This window comes from Antechinus flavipes, chromosome 4 (assembly GCF_016432865.1).
Source record: "Antechinus flavipes isolate AdamAnt ecotype Samford, QLD, Australia chromosome 4, AdamAnt_v2, whole genome shotgun sequence".
Classification (NCBI taxonomy): domain Eukaryota; kingdom Metazoa; phylum Chordata; class Mammalia; order Dasyuromorphia; family Dasyuridae; genus Antechinus; species Antechinus flavipes.
Window position 1 is genome coordinate 293173663 of NC_067401.1, and position 22014 is coordinate 293195676.

At 33.5% G+C, this 22014-nt stretch overlaps 1 protein-coding gene across 1 annotated transcript in view; it reads right to left on the reverse strand.

Annotated features, from left to right (window-relative positions):
* Window positions 1-205: 205 nt before the first annotated feature.
* The window catches only part of HS3ST5 (heparan sulfate-glucosamine 3-sulfotransferase 5), a 290397-nt gene continuing 268588 nt past the window's right edge, over window positions 206-22014 (reverse strand). The window contains exons 3-4 of the mRNA XM_051997573.1: window positions 6859-6997; window positions 206-1971 (exon numbers count right to left, since the gene is read on the reverse strand). Coding sequence (XP_051853533.1) covers window positions 1041-1971; window positions 6859-6965 — 1038 coding nt within the window. The 5' untranslated portion in view covers window positions 6966-6997 and the 3' untranslated portion in view covers window positions 206-1040. The remainder of the gene's footprint in view (window positions 1972-6858; window positions 6998-22014) is intronic.

The window sequence follows — 22014 nt, forward strand, 5'->3', positions numbered from 1 at the left end:
GATTAGCACTAGTATTCTCTGAGATGGTTATTAGACCTGATTTCCAGATGGCTGAGATTTTTTGCTTCACTTCACAAATACATTTCCTCAAGGGTAAAATCTTAAAAGGAGGAGTGTACATACTTCTTATACCCTTTCATCTGCAGATACATATTGATGACCTATGGAGTCAGCAGGAGGTATAGGAAAATAAATTGAAAAGAAATTTCACATATAGTCATTTTAATCCATTCCCTTTTTAAATACCACAATAAATTTAATTTCCACAATAAATTAAATAGCCATATTCAGTTTACAAAATAGAATTACTTATTGTGAAACCAGTATTTACAAGCAATGTACACTATGTACACAACATTTCTCTTTGTTGACATACAACATAGAGGGTAAAAGGTTGGACTCTTGGACATGTGATTGACATGCTATGGGTGACACAATAGTCCATACGAAAAAACAATAGTGCAAACTCACTATGGGAACTTTGGAACAATGTCAAATTGTTATGAGATAAGACATTCTTAGAAAAAAGACAAAAACAGTATATGACTCAGTTTTACGGCACTAATTCAGCATCTGAATGAAAGAGTCAGTATTCCCTTAGAAATATGCATATCTTATATGTTCTTCATCCTATACTTCCTGATCTATCCTGAAGCTTCACAACCCAATGTATATTCTCATATATTAATCATTTGGCTTAGATCTATGAAAATGGCAAGTGATAACTTTGAGTCAAAGGAAGACTAACTCTTTGAAGAAGAGCTGAATTCATTTACCACTCTCAAATACCACCTCTTCTTTTTCTAAATAGCCTAAAAAAGATACAACTATGTAGAGATTATATTGTTTTCAGTTTACTTCTCAGTAGAAAAAAATGGGTCCCGCTGTATATTTGGTCACATACTGCATATGTACAAGTATTCATGGGGTGAAAAAAAAAAGACTTTGATAGCTGTGTTTTGGAAAAGTGCATATTTGAATCTAAAGAAGACACTGTTGTCCCTCCTGGTGCAACACACAGTGTTGTAGAATATATTCATTTAGGGCCAGTTCAATGTTCTCCCAGTGATCTGGTAGAATTTTTGATTGAAAGGGTGAAAGAATTTGCGCAATTTGGTAATTACAGAGGGATCTACCTCTGGATGAATGCGTCCCTTGCTGCCTGCCAGGCACTTGTTAAAGACAATGTTAAACCGCAGGCAGTAAAACCCTCTTGTAGCATTGAAGTATAAATTGTATTGACTGATCCTGGGAGGAAGATTGAGGAACTTCTCCACTAACTGGAGTTCTGGCAGTGGTTCTGTAATGAGCCGATCTCCATCTACTATGTGAAACTGCTCAATTGGAAAGTATTTCAGCCATCTCTCCAGATGTTTTGTATAGATGCTGGTCCTCACAGCTTTATATTTAGTGTTCACTTCACAGGTATTAGAGTCTATTGCCAGCTTTTCAAATTTGTAGTAGGTTTTATTCTTCCTCTCCTTCCCCTCTAGCACCTGAGTGTAATCAGAAATAGCTCTTGTTGTGGGTTCCCTGACAATGATCAGCAACTTGATAGATGAGTTCATTTTGTAAATCCTTTCTGGTACCTCTTCTGTAATAAAATAGGCAGGACTCTTCTCAATGGTGATTTGCTGAGGGTATGAAAATGGCATTTTCTTCCTGTACCACTCAATGCCCTTGGCATAATTCTCATCATTATCAAAAAAGTGGATTTCCTGGGAGGCTTTGACCACAGCAGGATGGAGATTTAGCATCTCAAGTAGGGCTCTGGTACCTCCTTTCCTCACCCCAATGATGATAGCTTTTGGGAGTTGCTGGACCAGGTTGTGGAGTCGAATCTGCTCCTTGGTGGCGTTGCCTTTCCGGAACTCGTGGAGAAGGCCACGTTTGAATTGCAATGCCCGAAGTGGAATCTCAGCCTGACTGCGGGCTCCAAATCGACCTTCAATTGGGCAAATGGGTTGTAGTCTGCAAGCAACAAATGGAGATGTTAAGACATTCATTAAAATTAATTCTTCACTCTTCTGGTTTTCAAGACAGAGTGAGCAAAGACTTTTAAAAGCATAAAAAAACCCTAAAACTAAAAAACCCACTTACCTCTGAGTGCTGAAATTCACAAAGAGCATGTTTGAGAAATTTTATGTTAGGGAACTTAATATTTAATAGAGCACATATAATTGATGAGCTTTCTTTTTTTTATTATTGCTCCTTAAAATTTTTTTTTTATTCACCAGGCACTTAATTGACTACAGCATATACTTGTGCTTATAGTGAAAGATGGACAAACAACATCAGTCATATTAATGGCTTTTTAAATAGCTTGCTGGTTAGCATCATTTGGAAAATGTGCAAATGTGGCAGATTTAAAATCTTTGATGAGTATTTTTGGGATGCCCAATTTCCTTGCACTTTTTTGGTATTTGAACATTCTAAAAAGCTTTTACATCTGATGAAACACACACACACACACACACACACACACACACACACACACACACACACACACACACCAATCCTGGGTCTCACCTACAATTATCTGCAACAATATGCAATCTATTAATATTAAAAATCACTAAGTCCTCCAATACATGTAAACTTGACAATTGTTATACTTAAGCATGCAGAGAGATATGCAGGAGTATGTATGGTATTCTTTGCCTTTCTGTGTCTACTTATCTAAAGAGATCAAGGATTCCTCCTCCTCTCAACCTTGTGATTCAGTAGAAAAGATAGGGTGATTAGACTATAAACTCCACCATGGGACTGTAGGCTGTTTGAGGGCAAATCTGCCTTTGGTCATTCTTTGAATCCCCAGCATTTAGCACAATGCCTGACACATCACAGGAGCTTAATAAATTCTAACTGACTGACTAGACTCGTGATTTCACTGTTGTAGATAAATCTCAGGTGAGAAATCTATCTATATTAATGCAAGTTGACTCTTTCCAACTTAAAATCTTAGATAGTTATCTAAAGTAGAATGTCAAACTTGTATCCCATACATGACTGCAAAACTCATGAATGTGCCCTGAACCAGTCTGAATATGTTTAAGAGGCAGGAATTGTACCCGTTTTACTTGGTTTCAAAACTGGTTCTCTATTCATTCCCATGAGGTTTCTTGAGCCTCAAAGTATGAACATTTAAAAAAAAAAACCTCAACTTTCAACAGCAAGTGCAGTATGTTTCATTGAGTACCTGTGCAAATTTGCAGTCAACTAGTCGAAGGATGGAGCTAGATAGTTCCATGTTTCTCTAAGCTAAGTTATAGAGAAAATTAAGCTAATTTTCTTTTTAAAAAAATTCATAACATGGGATAATGAAAAAAGATGTTTATATATGAAACTTGCTATTCCTTTTAAATACATAATAAAGTTAATATGTAAATTTCTTCCTTTTCCCCATTTTTCTTTCCCTCCACTTCTGCCCCCCCCAAATCAGGACAGCATATTGATTTAGGAAATTACAAATCAACATTACCCATGTTCTATTATATTTATATTTATTTTGTGAAATATTTCCCAAATACATATTAACTTGGTTTAGTCTACATTTGTGAGTTTTTCAGTCACAGGTTGGGCTATTATTATTATCAGCTGATATTTCCAAGAGAATCTAAATGAATGACAAGGATGGAGTATGAGAGTAAACTTTCTCCTTAGGCAGTTCTGCAAAATGATGGAGGAGATTATGATCTCTGTAAAGAGTCTTATATCTTAACACTTTATCATATAGTTCTCCCATGCATGGAGCACAGCCTACTTTGTAGCATAAGTATTTGTGTTCATATTTCTTTTCTCTCTTTATTAGATAAAGATTCTCAGAATAGAGGCTGAGTATATATCTCGGCAAGCACTAGGCACTGACCATAATAAATACTTTATAAATGGTTGATGAAAGAATTTGATCAGATCAACAATTTCACAACGTATGGCAAAGACAGATGATAATATGGAAAGAGAAGTGAATTTGAAGCAAAAGACAGGGATCAAAACCCTGATTTTGCTTGTTTGCACCTATGTGATCTTAGATTAAGTTAATTTTTCTTGGTAGGCCTCAATTTCTACATCTATAATAGGCAGTTAGACTAGATAATTACTGAGGAACTTTTAAAGCCTTTCATAGTCTGGTCTTTTGTACTTTTCTGGTCTTTTTATACTGTATTCTACTCTCTGTTCCTTGCACAAGACATGATATTTCTCAATTTGTGTTTTTTCATTGGTTATTCCCACATCTGGAATTTTTTTTTCCCTTTTTATCTCTGTCTCCTGACTTCCCTCAAGACTCATTTCAAGTCCTAGGTTATCATGCACTCCAACTTTTTTCTACTAGTTCCTTATCTCTAAGTTTATTTTTATTTTGTGTTTATATATATATATATACATATATATGTATATATATATATATATGTATATAATTTTTACATAATTGTTTGCATTATAGATCCTTCTTTAGACTGTGAGCTCCTTGAAGGCAGGAATCATGTTTTTTTCCCCCTTTCTTTGTATACCCAGTATTAGCAGGATGCGGGGGCTAGTAAACACTTACATGATTGTTGAATGTCTTCCAACTTTGAACCTGTGATCCTATAATCCAATAATTGTCCCATCCTGAAGGTATAGTATATTTCTGAAATTCAGTCTTAATTTTCTCAAGTTGACCTAAAAAATTAGGTTAAGCCTCTTTTTCAAGAGGAGATAATGTTGGCCATACGAATACATTTAATTAAATCCTACTGAATGAAGTTTCTAGTCACTCTGCTAAAGTAAAGCTTTTTTTGAGCCATCCTTACTTCGTTACTCTCAAAAGGCAAACATTTAGATGTTGCTTGCTTTTCATTTGTCTGTAAGCAGGTAGTGTGATATAGAAAAGACAGCACTAGATTTGAAGTTAAGAGGCCTGGATTCAAATCCTCAGTTTGCTAATAACTAGCTAACTATCTATGAGACTTTGAAAAAATGATTTCATCTCTCTCTGTCTCAGTTTCATCATCTGAAAAACGAGAGACTTAAACTAGATGATCCTGAAAGCCTCTTCAGATTGTAAATGCTATGGTAAGTGCAGAAATCAAAAATAGTGCCTAAGAGCATAGATATTCTGTTCTCTTAGAAGCAATGGGAGAAACATTGTATTATTTCATTAAAAGAAAATATTCCAGGATTCAGGTCCTCAAATACTATCTATTTATATTTATAGTATATGTAAATATACTGTGGAATGTGGTCATCTAGATTATTGATAGGAAAGTAACTTTCTGAGAAACTTTGCTATTCCCAGACATAACCTGGCCACATTTTCAAGCAGAGAGTTTCTGGAGAAGTCCACCGGGCAATGCAAACCCTTACAAAAAAGATCAGATTTATTTGCATCAGGGAGAAAAAAGAGATGAAAGAAGTAATGACTGGGAAAAAGGCAAATTATTAGGAGCAACTAATAATAAGAAAGCAATGATGTAGCTAGAGAGCCAAACTTCAGGTTATGCTATTTTATTGGTAGGCAAACATCAGCTTGTGAAACTACTGTCCCTTAGCAGCTCATAGGATCACTAGCCATGACTTGTTTCTAATTAGTGGGGAGCCTAGTTAGGAATTTGGAATTAAATTGTCAAAAGGACTCTCTATACAATTTCAACCTCTGCTCTGGCTGGATGATCATAAAGTTTTTGTTGCTTAAACTTTGAGGACTCAGACATATAGGTCCTGTTCCAGGTCTTGGTTAGAGAAGGAAAGCTGAAAGTTGGCTATCATTTCAATTTTAAGCCCGGCTGCATTTTCAGAACAATGGATACTGGGTTAGTAGAGGAAGCAGCAGGATTTCAGAACTTCAATCTTTGCAGTGGAGAAAATGTATTTTACAAAGTCAAGAAGTGAGAATAGCACAGCTTGTCTATTTCAACCAATATTTCCTTAACCTTTGGGGACCCCGGTTTCTTTCAGTTTATTCTTATTTCAGAAATTAGCTTTCTGTTCTTCCCCTATCATTGAGAATCCAGGACTTTCCTAAGTTATTCAGTGTGAAGCCATTTGGTAGTGTTGGGACTCTCATATCCCTGATAACATTTCAAGTGTTTGCCTGCTTAGAGATATATCCTTACTCTCTACTAATTTCTTTTCTTTGGATTTTCTAGGGTAATCTCTCAGAAAGATAGGCTCTTTGCCTAGTACATTCAGAGCCTGATTGAAAGCTGGAGCTAATTAACATAGTTAAAATTCTCCAAGCCTGCAGCCATCTTTCAAGTGCAATAGGATTTCCAAACTTGATGAGTTCCTTTGCAAGCTCATACATAATTTTAACTATTACAGTAACACATTAATTGCCCACTCATAAATTTGGAGATGATACATAAATACATCATCGCTGTTTTTGTTAAGGCTAGAGGTCAATACAGATGCATGCAGATCAGAATGAGCTTCTGGAATTACATTTTTACCATATACTGTTTTATATTCCTTTTACAAACAATTGCCTGTGCCTGCAGAATACAAATGCATATGGACAAATATCAGGACTTGGGCTACTTGAAACTTTTTCTTTTCTTTTTTTCCCCACTCCATAGGAAGGTTCATTATTCAAAACTGCAAAAGGTGTATTTCATGGGAATTTTGGATAAAGAAAATAAATGGATATGCTTAAAAAGATGTCATATAGAAACATAAATCAATATTGATTCCTTAGCACAATACATATACAGATGACACATACATGTATATATACACATAACATGAGAATATTTGAATATATACATATATGTATATGAATATATACAAACATGTGTGATATAGACACATTAAATGTGTGTGTGTGCGTGTGTTCATGTGTGTGTATGTGTGTATGTGTGTGGAGAGTATTCAACCTACCTATCCAAGCTCCCAACTCTGGCAACTAGATATAGAAGACTTCCAATAGCAAGACTTCCCAGCACAAAGAGCTTCTGTCTCAGCAACGCCTGCTGTTTGAATAGCATGGCCCTCCATCAATCTTCAGGACTTCTTCAATCTGTATCAAAATATAAAAATCCCCCAAGAGCAAAGTGGTGATATATCAATTTATGTTAGCTGGTTCTCATGTATGATGAAGGAATGTTCACCCTATCCCTGAACTAAAAAGAAAATGACCCCAAACTTTATTTATATCTTTACAAAGATTTAGAAAAAAAAGACTTAGTGATTTAAGATCATAGAAAATAAAATGAACAAGTTAGAGACTGTCCAACAATGTTTATAGTACATGACAATGTGGAGCAATCACATAATTTCTTCTAAATCCATTCAAGTAAAAGGATATTGTCAGAAAGAAGAATATATACAACTTGAGATTTGAATGGCTTTATTGCCTGTCATTTGATAGTTTTAAATCAAATGAACAGAGTGAACATGAAAACATAAATTCCTATTTAGCCATATAATATCTTTAGCATACCAATGTTATTTTAATTATATTTTTAATAAAAAAAAAAACAAATGAAAGGAAGGGAAGACTCACACAGGAAAGACAGTGTCAACTTTAAGAAAATACCTCAATATACTAGAATAAGGATGTTCCAGATAAAAGGAGACATTAGAGGTCATATAGTGCAAATCACTAATTTTATAGGTAAGGAAATAGAAGCTCAAAAAGGCAAATGACTTGTTTAAGGTCACACAGCAAAGCCAAGCAGAACTGGTATTGTTCTCATTCTCTTTCTATTACATCTCATTAATTCTCAGTGCAATTTCTATAGGGTTGCCTTGATAGCTAGTTAAGAAAAGTAACTTTTTTCCTGTAGCTTCTAAAATACTTTTTGCTTTATATCACTTTTCATTTCCAAACATATTCCTCCATTCCCACACCTAGCAAGTTATCTCTTATAACAAAAAAATTTTAAAAAAAAAGAGAAGAAAAAAATACTTTAGCCAAACATGTATAGACTGAGTTTGAAAGTATCTGCAATTTCCTATAATCATATCCACAAATGTCTTCAATGAATGGACAGAGGTGGAATTTTCATCTCTTCTTTTGGGACAAATTTAAATTTAAATTTATTTATTTTAATTTTCAATTTATAAAATTCTAATTTCTCTATCTCATTCCCAATAGATTGACAAAGAAAATGAAAAACAAAATCTTTGTAAGAAATATGCATAGTCAAGTAAAATCAACTTCCCATATTGACCACATCTAAAAAAGTCTATATAATTACACACACACACACTCACACACACACACACACACACACACACATGAATCTGCATCTTCAATCCATTCCCATTTAGTCAAAAGATAGGATTCTTCATTATAGGTCCTTTGGAATACTGGTTGGTCACTGCATTGTTTAAGGTTTTAAAGTTTTTCAAAATATTATTTTAGAAACTTATTATTATATAAATTGTTCTCATTCTGTTGATTGGTACATGCTTTCATATAAATCTTCCCAGATTTCTCTGAAATCATCAAATTTATCATTTCTTGTAGCATCATTAATTTGAATGCCATAATTTGGTCATCAGTTCTTCCAAATGAATGGCATTTCTTTATAAAAAGCATAACTAAAATATTAGTACATATATGTCTTTTTCCTAGTTCTTTGATTTCACTAAAGCTAGAGACCTAGTAACAGTATTGCTTGGTCAAAGGATTAACACATAATGACTTTTTGGGGGCATAAATTCAAATTAATTCACTTTACAAATAATGCATTAATGTGCCTATTTTCTTGCAACTTCTATAACAACTGACATTTCTCTTCTATAAACTTTATTAATCTGATGGCCATTAGTTAGAATCTCAGAATTTCTTTAATTTGCTTTTGTATAATTATTAGTTTTTTGGAGCATTTTTTCCATATGGCTGTTGATAGCTCATTCTTTTGAAAACTTTAGGCATTTACAAGGTGGGCAATGGCTCTTATTATTTTTTAAAATAATAACTTTTTTATTTTCAAAATATTTGCAAAGATAATTTTCAACACTCATTCTTGCAAAATCTTGTGTTCCTTTTTTTGTCCCCTCTCTTCCCCTAAATAGCAAGTAATCCAATATATGTTAAATATATGTAATTCTTCTATATATATATTTTCACATTTATCATGTTATACAAAAAAAATCAGATCAAAAAAGGAAAAATGAGAAAGAAAACAAAAGGCAAACAAAAAACAACAAAAAAGGTGAAAATACTATGTTGTGATCCATATCCAGTCTTCACAGTCCTCCTTAAGGATGCAGATAGCTCTATCACAGATCTGTTATTCTAACAGACTTGGCCTGAATCACCTCATTGTTGAAAAAAGCCATGTCCATCAAAATTGATCATAGCATAATCCTGTTGTTGCTGTGTACAATGTTCTCCTGGTTCTATTTAATTCACTTAGCATCAGGTTCATGAAAGTCTCTCCAGGCCTTTCTAAAATTATCCTGCTGGTCATTTCTTATAGAACAATAATATTCCATAACACTCATATACCATAACTTATTCAGACATTCCCCAACTGATCCACTTAGTTTCTAGTTCCTTGTCACTATAAAAAGGGCTGCTGCAAACATTTTTGCACTTTCCCCTTTTTATGAACTTTTTGGGCTACAGGCCCAGTAAAGATGCTATTGCATCAAAGGATATGCACAGTTAGAGAGCCCTTTGGGCATAGTTCCAAATTGCTCTCCAGAATGGTTGGATAAGTTTACAACTCCACCAACAATCCCACATCTCCTCCAATATTTATCATTATCTTTTCCTGTCATTTTAATGGCTCTTATTTTTATAAATTTAAAAAAATTCCTATGAACTATGACATATAGGATTTTTTGTCCTCATCATTTTGTTGTAATTATGATGTATGTTATTTTCTTTTATTCTGCATAAATGTTTGTCTTTCCATGCTTACCTGTAGTCTTCATATTTATTGCTATGGCACACTAACATTCCATTTATATTTTTGCAACACAATTAATTTAGTCATAATACAATCAATGAATATCTATTGTACTTTGTTTCCAATACTTTGCCAGAAAGTGCTTCTATAAAATTTCTGGTGTATATGAAAATTTCTTTGTTTTTCATTTCTCTCTTTGGAATATGTTACTGGCAGTGAGATCTCTGAATCAAAGGATATGGATATTTTAGCCATTTTAAAAAATTGTAATTCCAAATTATTTTCTAGGATTATTGAAAAAAATTATTATTTTACCCAAAATAAATTCCAGTTCCTATATTTCTGCAGTCCCAACAGTATTAGCTATTTTATTCTTTTGAAATTTTTGTCAGTTGATTATGTATGAGGTGAGACCTCAGAGATAGATTTTTGATTTGCAGTTATTTTAGATTTAGTGATTTAGAGAAGTCTCTAATTCTTTCATATGGTTGTGGGATATTTATATAGACTTTTAGTTGGGAATTCCCAGGTAAGGAAATTCCTTCTACCAAAGCAAGTTGGAACTTTCCCTGAAATTAATTGTCTTAGGAAGTTATCTAAATTAGGGAATTAGTGAGGTTGTGTGACTTACTCAACATCACTCTCATAGCTGGCGTATTGCAGAGCTAGGATTTGAATTCAGGTTGAATTAGCTTCAGGGTGAATATCTCTCACATAGTTATTAGAATTCTGCAAATCTTTTAAGAACTGTTTGTTTATGTTAACAACTTATTCATTGGTGATTGGTTCCTAATCATCATGTATTTGTTAGTTCTTATGTATTTAGAATTTCAGACTTTTATCAGATATATATGGATCAAAGATATTTTACCCCTATTTGACTATTTCTAAGAAGGATCACTCTTAAGAAATGTGATCTTAAGAAATCTGATTTCCCTTTAAAGTTATTCTTTTTCTGGATCATATTTAAAAAACAGGTTTAGGCTAATGATTCTATTTATGTAATTTTTTGGATCTCTGTGAAATTGAACAGATTAGTCATGATTTGTTCCTCTGACTAAAATTATTCATAAGAATTGCTTCAAATACCTTTGTGCTTGAAATAAGATGTCAGTTTACTAATGTTATTGTTAAATTTTGGAAGAAATGTAAAGCTTCTGATTTAGTCTTTATTACTAAAAAAATTATATTCTCTATCAGAAAAATTCAGAAATCATTAAAATGCAATTTTAATGAAATTCTAGATAATAACCTAAAGGATCAGAACCCAAAACAAAGTAAAAACCATAGATCATTCTCTTTAGAAAAGTTTTATTAAAATAATCTTTGCCTTTTGAGAATTTTCCTTATGAACTTTGTCAGTGAATAAGAGATTGAAAAGGCCAAATTTACTCATTCATTCTACTATTCAATGAGTTTTTTGAGCAGTCATTATGCAGTACGCATGTTACTGGACCTGGAGAGGGCTACATAAGGTACCCTTATGAGTTTTACCCTCAAAGAGCTGACAATCAAGTTGGGCACATATTGAACAAATAGAGAATTAGGCAGGAAGGCATGTGTATAGCAGGTAAAGCATCAGACATGAATTTAAAAATAGCCTCCTACAAATCCTTCCTCAAACACCTATTAGGCATGTGACTTGTCAAGTCACTTAACCTCTCAAAGTCTCAGCTTCCATATTTGTAAAATGGAGATAATAACAGCACATACTATTTTTTCTAAATTTTTTTCTTAAGGATCAAATATAATAACATTTAAAGAGCTTTGCAAACCTTAAAGCACTACAAAAAAAACTAGGTCTTATGATTATAGTGATAAATTTATATTATTAATATTTTTAATACTAGTCATTTATAAATGTTAGGGAAATGAATGTTGATCCTTGTTATGGTAAAAATCTTTAGGTTAGCCAATACTTTGAATTATTATCAATCATTTATACATTAATAAGTGTAAATTTTGCCTCTTGAGAGGGCAAAGAGTTCATGTAAGTTCACTAGCATAGGTTTAGCTGTCAATAGGTAAAGTTCTTGTCTGATCAGCCAATTCCTGTCTAGGGAGAGGTCCATGGGTTCAGACACTCTGCAGAAAATACATCCCTTGATGAGTTCAGATGTGGAAAATAAGAGGTAAAATAATGGAGATCAAGTTCAGGGATTAGTTTTATTGGCAACCAATAAGGAAAATAAGTGGAAGAAGGAAAAGGAAAAGGTAAGGAAACACCAGGGATTTGGGTGAAGTGGGAGGTAGTACACAAGCTAATTGTTGGAAAGATATTATTTTGAGGCATATAGCTATGCTAAACTAATATAAATGTAAATATATTAATATATAAAATATATAATCATGTACTTAAATATATAGTTATAAATATATTATACATAGATAATAAAAACAAATTTGTAATAAATATTTTATATACAGAAATATATATATATGTATATGTATAAATTGTCCACACTTTTCCATGAGCAAACATGTAACCTTATACCCCTGCTTAAGGTGGAAAGGAGGGTGAGGGAAGAGATTGAAAGGGTACGGAAGGATGTTGTCACAAAGGCCTCAAGAGCATCAGGTCTCATATTATAATAATGGTTTCCAGTCTCCCTTATGGGAAAGCTGTTATGTTGGTCTCCAAACCATTAAGTCAAATCTTATTATAAGTACAAAATGGAGAGATTGGAGGTATAAGATGTAAATTTCTTTAATATTACAATAATAAATGTTTATATTGGAGCTTAATAAGAAATGGACTTGGTTAATTAATCCAATCCTCTCCCCTTCCCTATCCCTTTCTTATCTAGCTTTGTTTTCTACAACTATTTACATACTCTCGAGTCAGTCATTCATTATTACTTTCCATGTATATTTGGTTCAATCTCCAGTCCTTAGTTTTTGCTTATGTAGTTTCCCTTTCTTAAGAAGAACTGGGTTAGAATACCAATCTGTATGCCATGGGCTAAGATATTTAGTCTCTCTGGCTCAGTTTCCCCATCTGGAAAATGGGGAGAATATTTTTATTCCTTATCTCTCAGAGAGCTAATTTGAGGAAAGCATTTTATAAATTTTAAAATCCTGATTTTGTTGCAATTTGTGCTTTTTATTAGATCATGCTACTACCTTTTTTCTTCTGGGAAAATAATCATCTTAGACTGGAAGGTCTTTCTGCTTTCCTCCAACTCTAAAAAAACTATGATTTCTCTTTAAAAGACAAAATTAGAGGCATGCTTTAGGATAAAGAACAATGGAATTGCAATCAGAGGACCTAATTTCTAATCCCAGTTCTACTACTTAATAGCTATCTAACCCCAGGCAAGTGATTCAACTTCTCTATTCCTCAGTTTGCTTTTTTACTTATTGTTATTATTATTATTTTTGTTGCTTCTTTACAAAATAGAGAATAGATATTGAATAGATGATCTCTTCAGCCTTTGCCAGCACTAGATCTTATGATTTTCTTGACCTGTAAGATCATTTTCCACTATCATACCTTCCTAATTATTTTGCCTTAATTAATTTTATACAAATCCTATTTTTATTCTATTATTCTTCTGCTAAAGAATAGCTATAACAGTTTCCAGTTGCCTACTGATAACATCCTCTCTCAATTAAAGTCTCTTCATTCACCAATCCCCTTCCTTTACAGAGTACCAAGTGGGTAGCTGGTAATATGCCTGCTTTGTATCAGGATTTTACTCAGCCCCAAAGGAACTTATATCTTAGCTGGGAAGTTAAAACAATCCGAGAATGATGTTATCTGTAGGTACTTACCAACATGAACCCTCCACTCCAGTCAAGTTGCTTTCTTTATGGTTCCCTACATGTTCAATCTTGCTTTGGTGCTCTTTCTCAAGGGTTTCCCTCTGTCTGGAATGACTTCTTCATTTCACTTGGCCAATCCAAATCCTACATTTCCTTGAAGGCCCTGTTTAAGCTCCACCTTCTCCACATACAAGCTCTTATTATAGTGGGCTGCCATATCACATTCCACTTGATCATTTTACTGCCTTGGATTTTTTTTCCCCATAGGCACATCCTCTTGCCTCTACTGATTGCAAATTCTTCCAAGGGTGGTACCAGATCTTCTGTTTCTTTTGTATTTCCCACAGTGCCTAGCATCACAGGTGCTTAATAAATATCTATTGACTTGACTTGTTCAGAATGTTTGAAAAAGATTATCCTGACAGCAGAGTACAGGATGAACTGGAGTGAGGGGCCAGTGGAGGCAGAGACCTGAACAGAAATGGAGTGACTCATTTGTTTATTGGGATAATAATATCTACCTTTAGGGTGCTAGAAGAATTAGTCATTCTTTGCAATAGACTTTGAAGAAGAAAAAAAACTAAAATAAATGCTAAAGCTGTCATTGATAAGGTAATTATGTTGAAAAACAAATGTAAGCTTATTCTTAAGTACTTAGTGATTTAATTTTTAAGTTCATAGACTATTCAGAATGTTGACCTTCAAGAATTCTGCAACTGAGACTGGACTTTTAAATTTGTTCACTTGATTCAGCCCATCAACCATTAACCTTTTTCACCTGCTTAGCAGAGGGTATTTGTAGCAGGCAAAACACTGGGCCCCTTGGGATAACAAATTTACAGGCAATAAGCCAAACTCAGCATCTCCAGCCCAAGTACAAGGAAGAGAGAAGACCTTTTAAGAACAAATAGAATAGATTAGAAGGTGTGGTTGTTGGATGGATTGGTAAATCCATATTCACCTGGATATAATTGGGTGACATGATTTATAAAACTTAATGTCGATTCTGGTTTTCATATTACTGGCCCTTTATGGAACTTGGACTGATGATTTCTCAGTCTTTCTGGTTGTAGGCATTGCCAAGAGTTCACACTCTCTCTCAGGGAGTAGAAATTAAAGAGATTTTACTGTTGTACTAAAAGTAGCTATTTTTGTATTCCTTTTTATTTTATCCTGAATCAATTCATCCCAACAAGGGGTTCCCCTAATTTCCTCCTTAAATATCAGAAAATGCTGTAACAGGCCATTAAAATAGTCTCAAAAGCTGGGGTTGTATTGAAGCTTTCAGGTATGGATGATATTGTGCTGATTACATCAAGTTCTAGCCATTGTCAAACTTTTTTCATTTAAATGTTTGTCCTAACTATCCACACAAAATTGATCAAGTGGAAGAACATTGTCTATTTTCCACACAGTGTTATTCAGGTAGGGGAACAATCCACTGAACTGGTCCATCATCTACATATTTTATAAGGCCACTTTTGAATTGTGCCCCAGATTGTGAAAAGATGAAGAATGGACTGAATTACTTTTGGAAAACAATGTAATACTTAAGGGACTCGTATCTCCTTGTATAGAAAGGAACATCTTTTTAATATATAATAGAATAGAATAATATTATAATATAATATAAAATATTTTTCTAGTGGCAGCTTGCTAGAAAACCAGCACGTGAGTCAAGAAGACCAAGTACCCCTTCTGACACACACTGGCCATCTGTGTGGGGAAATCACTTAACCTGTCATTGTTCTAGGCAGCTTTCTAAAATAAAATGTTGCAGAAAAGATAGTGACCTGCATTGACAGAGAATTTCCTCCTTTGATAGTTCCTTACACTATTGATACTGAACTCACAGGTCCATTTCTATTTCCTATCCCTGTTCTTTGGGGATGCTATAAAACTGTGAAACATGGGATGCCTCTCTCCAAAGAATCAAAATTAGAAGTCATACAAGAATCAATGGAGACATTCATGGTGAGCACCAGAAAATTTTAATGTATTACTAGTAAAGAATTACAATGAAAGGTAAAAGGATATGAAAGATGTTATCAAAGAAACATATGATGGAAAAAAGAGATAGACTAATATCTAGAGTGAGAGATAATTTATTAACAATTGTTTCATCAGAATATCAAGAGATATAAAGGAATTTTCTAAGTATGTTGTTTGGTTGGTTTAAAGAAGAGGTACTGAGTGACAAAAGTTGTACATCATGAAAGTGTGTGGTTATATTGATTGCTGGGAACATCACATTCATAGGATTAAAGATCCAACATTGTAGTCCTGAAGCACACAGGCAAAAGTTATATCCAGGGAATTTTAAGATCCCATATGGACAAAGAAGACTGCTTTGACAATTCCAAATTCAAAAGAATTTAAGTAAGGCTACATAAAAAATTCAAAGAATGATTTCCTAATCTTTTAGTATATCAGTAATATTCATAATATTTAAATTTTGAAGGTTAAAAAAAAACTTCTCTTGGGGATGAGAAAAGGGATACTAACAGAATAAAAAGGAAAAACAAAGACTGAAAAGGGATAATTAGAACAGTTTCTTTTTTTGCTTATTTTCAGTCTTTAAATGTCTTTTTGCCAGTAAAAAAATCAGGATAATTACTATTTCCTCAGACATTAAAAAAATTTAAAATCTTAAGAGAAGAATTTCAAGAAAAAAAATGCTACTTCTGTTTCCAGAGACTGCAGCCAATACTACTTCCATCAGCCCTTACCCCAGTGTCTACTGACCACTCTAGATTCCTAAGCTGCCCTCGGCTGGAAAAAAGTGACTCACTATGACTTTTTCTTAGTTTTCCCTGATCAGTATTTGATTTGGTGCATTTTTTATATTGTTCTAAAGAGAATATATAGAGAGGTCAGCAAAAATGCTAGTTTCACTAGAATATCTTGACTTTCTACCAATATCTGGGAATTATTTTTCTCAAAATTCAGAGCTGCCTTATGAAAAATAACTAGTCCATAATTTTACATTTATCATCATTTTGTCTATTATTTAGATGCTAGTAAGAAGAAAGAATGAAAACAAGGGGGAGGTGGTAGATGCTCTTAAGTAGGAACATACTTGAGCAGAGGAGGGGGACCTAATTGAAAGCCAAGAGAGGGAATATGTGAAAGTTTTTTTTTTTTTTAATTCTTCCTACCATCCAATAATAATCAGGCCCATTTTAAAGATTGGCAAACACCAAAGCCAAATGACATTATGTTTTAGTGTAACATTAACCTTCTAACCCAATAAACTCTAACCATTCACCAGTCATAGATGCTACTACAAAGGACATCTAATTCAAAGAATATTGATTTTAATTTATCCAAAATTTATCTAACTAAAATATTACCTTACATCTGTACAGGATTTCAGAACTTTAAACTGCTTTCATATATACACAAATTATCTTCTCCAAATTCTTAAACTAATGTTTCATCAGGGGCTGGACGTGATGCTTTTTTATCAAAGATTATTCCAATAGAGTGCAGGCTCTTAGAAGTTCCCCAAATGGAAGCCTTAAATGTGGGCACAATGATTGATTGCATTCCTGTTTTCTAAGAATCTGTTATCCAAGTTCAAAAAGGCCCCAGTGTCAGACTGATTACAGGCTGATGGATTGAACAGTCAGAGAGAAGTTGAAATCTGCAATGTGAAGAAATACCCAACAAAAATCAAAGAGCCTTTGAATATTGAATTATTTACATAACTTATCTCATTTAAAATACAAGAGAATCCTTTGAAGGAAGCAGGGATTAAAAAAAATATCACTGAAAAGGAAACTGAGGCTTGTGACCTGTCCAAGGTCAAATGTATATTTTAAACTTTTTAGCTTTTAGAAAAAACAACCATATTTGAAAAAAAACTCTTTAGCAATGAGGATTGAATTTAGGTTAGAGTGTATGTATTTATATTAAATCTAGTTAGTATAATTTTTTGGTGTGTGTGTATATATGTGTATGTTTTAAATTAACCTCATCAATTCTTGATGGCTCATAAGTAAGATTAGAAAGTGGAGATAGTGGAGACAGAAACTGAGGATTAGCAGGGTAAGAACAGCAGAAGGAAAGATTGCAATAGTTCATCGCAAGCTTTATAATAAAGCGGTAGAAGTAAAATGAGAATTGTAGTGTCTTAGAAGGACAGCGAGGATTTAAGAGACTGATGGTCATGAAAAGAATTAAGAATGGATTCAGAAAATGCCAAAAGAAAATTGTGGGGGCAAATAATCTAGTCTTTTAAATGAATTTTATAGTTAATGTCTGTCTACTTTTATTTATTTATTTTTATATCCATGTACTTTTATAAACAGACCTGACCTCTTTCAATATGGTTGCATGATATACAGTAACTAATAAAGCAAAAATATAATCCTCTCATTATAAGATGTGAAATCTCTTTGGAAAGATACTAGCACTTGAGAAAAGATTTCCCTGATTAGCTTTCAATTTGCCCTGCTGTCAGAGAACATGCAGCAATCCCATTTTAAAAATTAACTGAGTGCTGCAATCTAATATTGTCATGAAGAATTAACTTTTCTTTGGTTATAATGGTTGGTTAAGAGAGCTATAATGAAAATGAAAGAAATGAAGAAGGGCATGTGAACAAGGGCATGGAAGTTGTGTTTCTTGTATCAAATTTAATGTGGGGAAGAGGGAATGTAGGTGTGTAGCTTAACAAGAAAACAGACATCATTTGTTAGTAGAGACTGCATTAGTATGTTTAAAATTGCTCCATCAAATGGCTATGGCAGCTATCTAGCTTGTTGTTTCTCTGGTTAGTCATAAAGGGTCAATGTTAGAAATGAAAAGGAAGAAAGTTTATAAATTATACAGAGCCGCAGAGTTTATTACTGATCTGTTCCTTTCCTCCTGGGAGTCACTCTAGGAGCAGCTTTGAGCAAATTCCAAATTTTCAAATGGGTTCTCCATTTCTTTCTCTCATTCAGCTTTTGATATTGTGCATACATTATTTATCACAGCTACCATTATTTCATTGGTTCAAGTTGTCCTCTGGCTCTCTGGCTGCAGAATGATATTCATTTTGCATTTGCAATTATCTAACTTAAAAGGAGCCAGTTAATTCTGCCTCTGTTCGTGCTTTCGTTTAGCAGAATGATGTCTTAAGGACAGAAATGTGAATTGAATCTTGGTCAGATCCTGAATCCCAATTACTTCTTTAATCTCACTATCTCATTGGAATATGTAACTGCTGTTTATATAAGAAGTAGGGGTTACTCCTTTAAGGTTTCCTACTACTTAATAAAATAGTCATTATAGTTTTAGTGAATTGTCCCTCATGCTGGAGAATTGAGAGGATTCTTTCTTTACATACTTTAGTTTCATGTTTTATGGTAAAAGCATGAAGTAGCCATCTGAAAATTAGAAAACAAATTGAAGCAGTATAAATGGTCAAGTTAAATAGTTCAGAGGTCTGGGGCCTGTACTTTCTGAATGGATCACGCATAGTGGTTATATTGATGGGATAATTGTCACATTTTTCATTGTCCATTGTGCATAGCCATAATAACAATTTTTTTTAGTAATTTTAGTTCCATTTTCCACATCCAGTTATAATTGAAATCAATTGTTTTTAAAATAACCTTCATTTAAAAGTTAGATACCTATGTTGTTTTTCATTACCAGTTGAATATCATTTTAAGTTTCATGCCTTACTTTCGACTTGACCTTGCTTTTCCTTATTATTTTGGAGTATGGACTTTTTATCATTTTTTTGGTCCCTATTGTTGTTCCTAATGTAAATACTGAAGATGGCAACAGATTTAAATATTAAAAATGTAAAGGTAACTAGTGATACCACTGGCAGATCTACTTTTATGAGAATTTTATAACAAAATATCCAAGATAGACTTACTCTCCTAATAGGTCCAATTATATATATATTTTTCAGGAAATCTGCCCAAGGGAAAAAAAAAAGATCTCAGATCTAATTCCTCTTGGTAATTTTTAGAAACATTATTATTGGCAGGTAGGTGGCTCAGTAGATAGAGTGCCAGGCCAGGAATCAGGAAAACCTGAGCTCAAATTCAACTTCAGATACCTACTAGTTGTGTGAACCTGGGCAAGTCATTTAACCTTGTTTGCCTTAGTTTCCTCTTTTGTAAAATGAGCTGAAGAAGGAAATAACAAGCAATTTTAGAATCTTTCTCAAGAAAAATCCTAGATAGGGTAATAAAAAATTGAATAAGACTGAAGTGACTGAACAACAGTCATTGTTATTATATATTTAACTTCCTGAGCATCATAAGAATTTAATAAGGTGGCAACTTCTCTCATGAAAATACTTCAGCAGTGTGTACTATGTGTTTCCCCTCTAGAGTCTCATTTCAGTTCCTTTTCATATACTTGTGTCTAGTTTGTCACTGGATATAGACAATGATATTATAGAGTCATAGCATTATAGAATTTTAAAATAACATAAAAAGGACTTTGAACATTAATGTTAATGACTTCCCTTTTCAGATAAGAAATTAAAGTTTACACAGGTTAAAGGACATACTAGAGACACGTAGTTCTTAAAAAAGAGTCAGAATTGGGGTCCAGTTCAGGTATTTTCCACTAATGTCATTTGGAAATAGGAAAGTATTGGGAAGAAAAGAGAAGGAATAATTCCCCACCCCCCCAAATAATACCACTAAGAAAGGTGACAATATTTTTATTTAAAGTAAAAAGTATACTCTATAAAGTTGAATAATTACCACTGCTCTATTTCTGATCATGATACCAGGGAGAAAAGTAAAACCAAACCAAACATCTTTAAGGACAAGGTGCCACATTGCTGACCAGGGGCACTATTATCCCCTAGACTACAGTCTATACACTTTTCACATTAGGTTAGAAAAAAAATAAGGCAAATCAGGCCAAAATATTGTAATATAATTCTTCAGTTTCTTTGAACCCCCAAAGGAAAAAAATAACAACCTCTTACTTTAATTCCAGCTGTTTTTCCCATTAGGAATAATTCCATTCCTGAGGGATGGAAAGGTTCAGATATTGGCAGTGGGACTGGGAGTCTCTGTGTAACTGCTCTGACAACCATTCATTAATGGGAGATTCCTGAACAGCACTCTGGCTTGACTCTCATGCTGTTACAGGCATTAATATGCCAGTATAATCCTCAGCTCTGACAGAAATATGGCAGGGGAAAGAAGGATATTTTTCCTCTCTTCAGTTTTGTTTTACATGTGCTACCTTACTTATATACAGCTAGTTCCCTATTATGTTATATATGAAGAAAGAAGGGGAGAAGTTGGATATTTGTTTTTAGGATGGTCCCCCTTAGGTTTTCTTAATGCACAATGCCTCTTCTGGTCCTATCCTGGCCTGGAACTGGACTTGAAGCAGTAAGTGGAAATTGCAAAGAGGCAGATGTTGGCTAAATTTAAGGAAAAAATATTCTATTGAATATAGCCATCCAACAGGAAAATAGGTTGCCTTAGGAGGTAATGAGCTCTTCTTACTATAGGCATTTAAGCAAAGAGGAGGTTTTTCAAATAACTTCTTAATTTCTTTCTCTTGTTCTGCGATTCTACAAGAATCACAAACTAGTTCTCTTTGAAATATACTCAGATATGAATATTCAAAGAACATGTTTCTGCTGAGTGGTATTTTGGCCATTATCTATAGGTGCAAAGATACATGTACACACATATACATATATATGTCTTATATACATATATAAGAAATGAGTTTTTCAAGCATTTTTTTTCTCTAAGTTACACATATTCTCAAAAAATGCTATATTTATTGTCTATTAAAGATATTGTAGAAAAGAAGTATAATGCAAGGTCTCAAGTCCTATTTTCCTAGAAACTCAAGTCTTAGACATGATATGTCTCTACAGATTTTCACTCCCCTCTCCAGCCCCCAGAAGATCCTAAAAATCCTTACTGGGGTTAGGGAATAAAGATTTTGTGTTTTCCAAGATATAGCAAACAGGGTCCTGAACATGTAGTCAAGAAAATTTATGTTCAAATTCTGCCTCAGACATTTACATCTATATGATTCTGGGGAAGCCACCTATTTTTTTTTTGGGTACCTCATTTTCCTCATCTGTAAAATGAAGACATTAGACTTTCCACATCTAAATCCATGATCCTACCACACTGTGTTAGTATCTCCAGACTTACTATTTATATTGATTCACCCATTTCATTTTGGTCTGGCTAAACAAGCATGGAAAATACAATCATGGCCTGAATAAATATAATAATGCATTGCCTTTGAAAAGTATTTGAAATCTCATTCCTTAAAATTAAAATTCCCCAAGGTATAGCGATTTTAAAAGGAATATATGACTCCTTAGACCCCTTGGATTTCTAGTTCTTGGATTTTTTTTTAAACATACAATGGCTTATCAAAACAGAATTCTATTCTACTTATA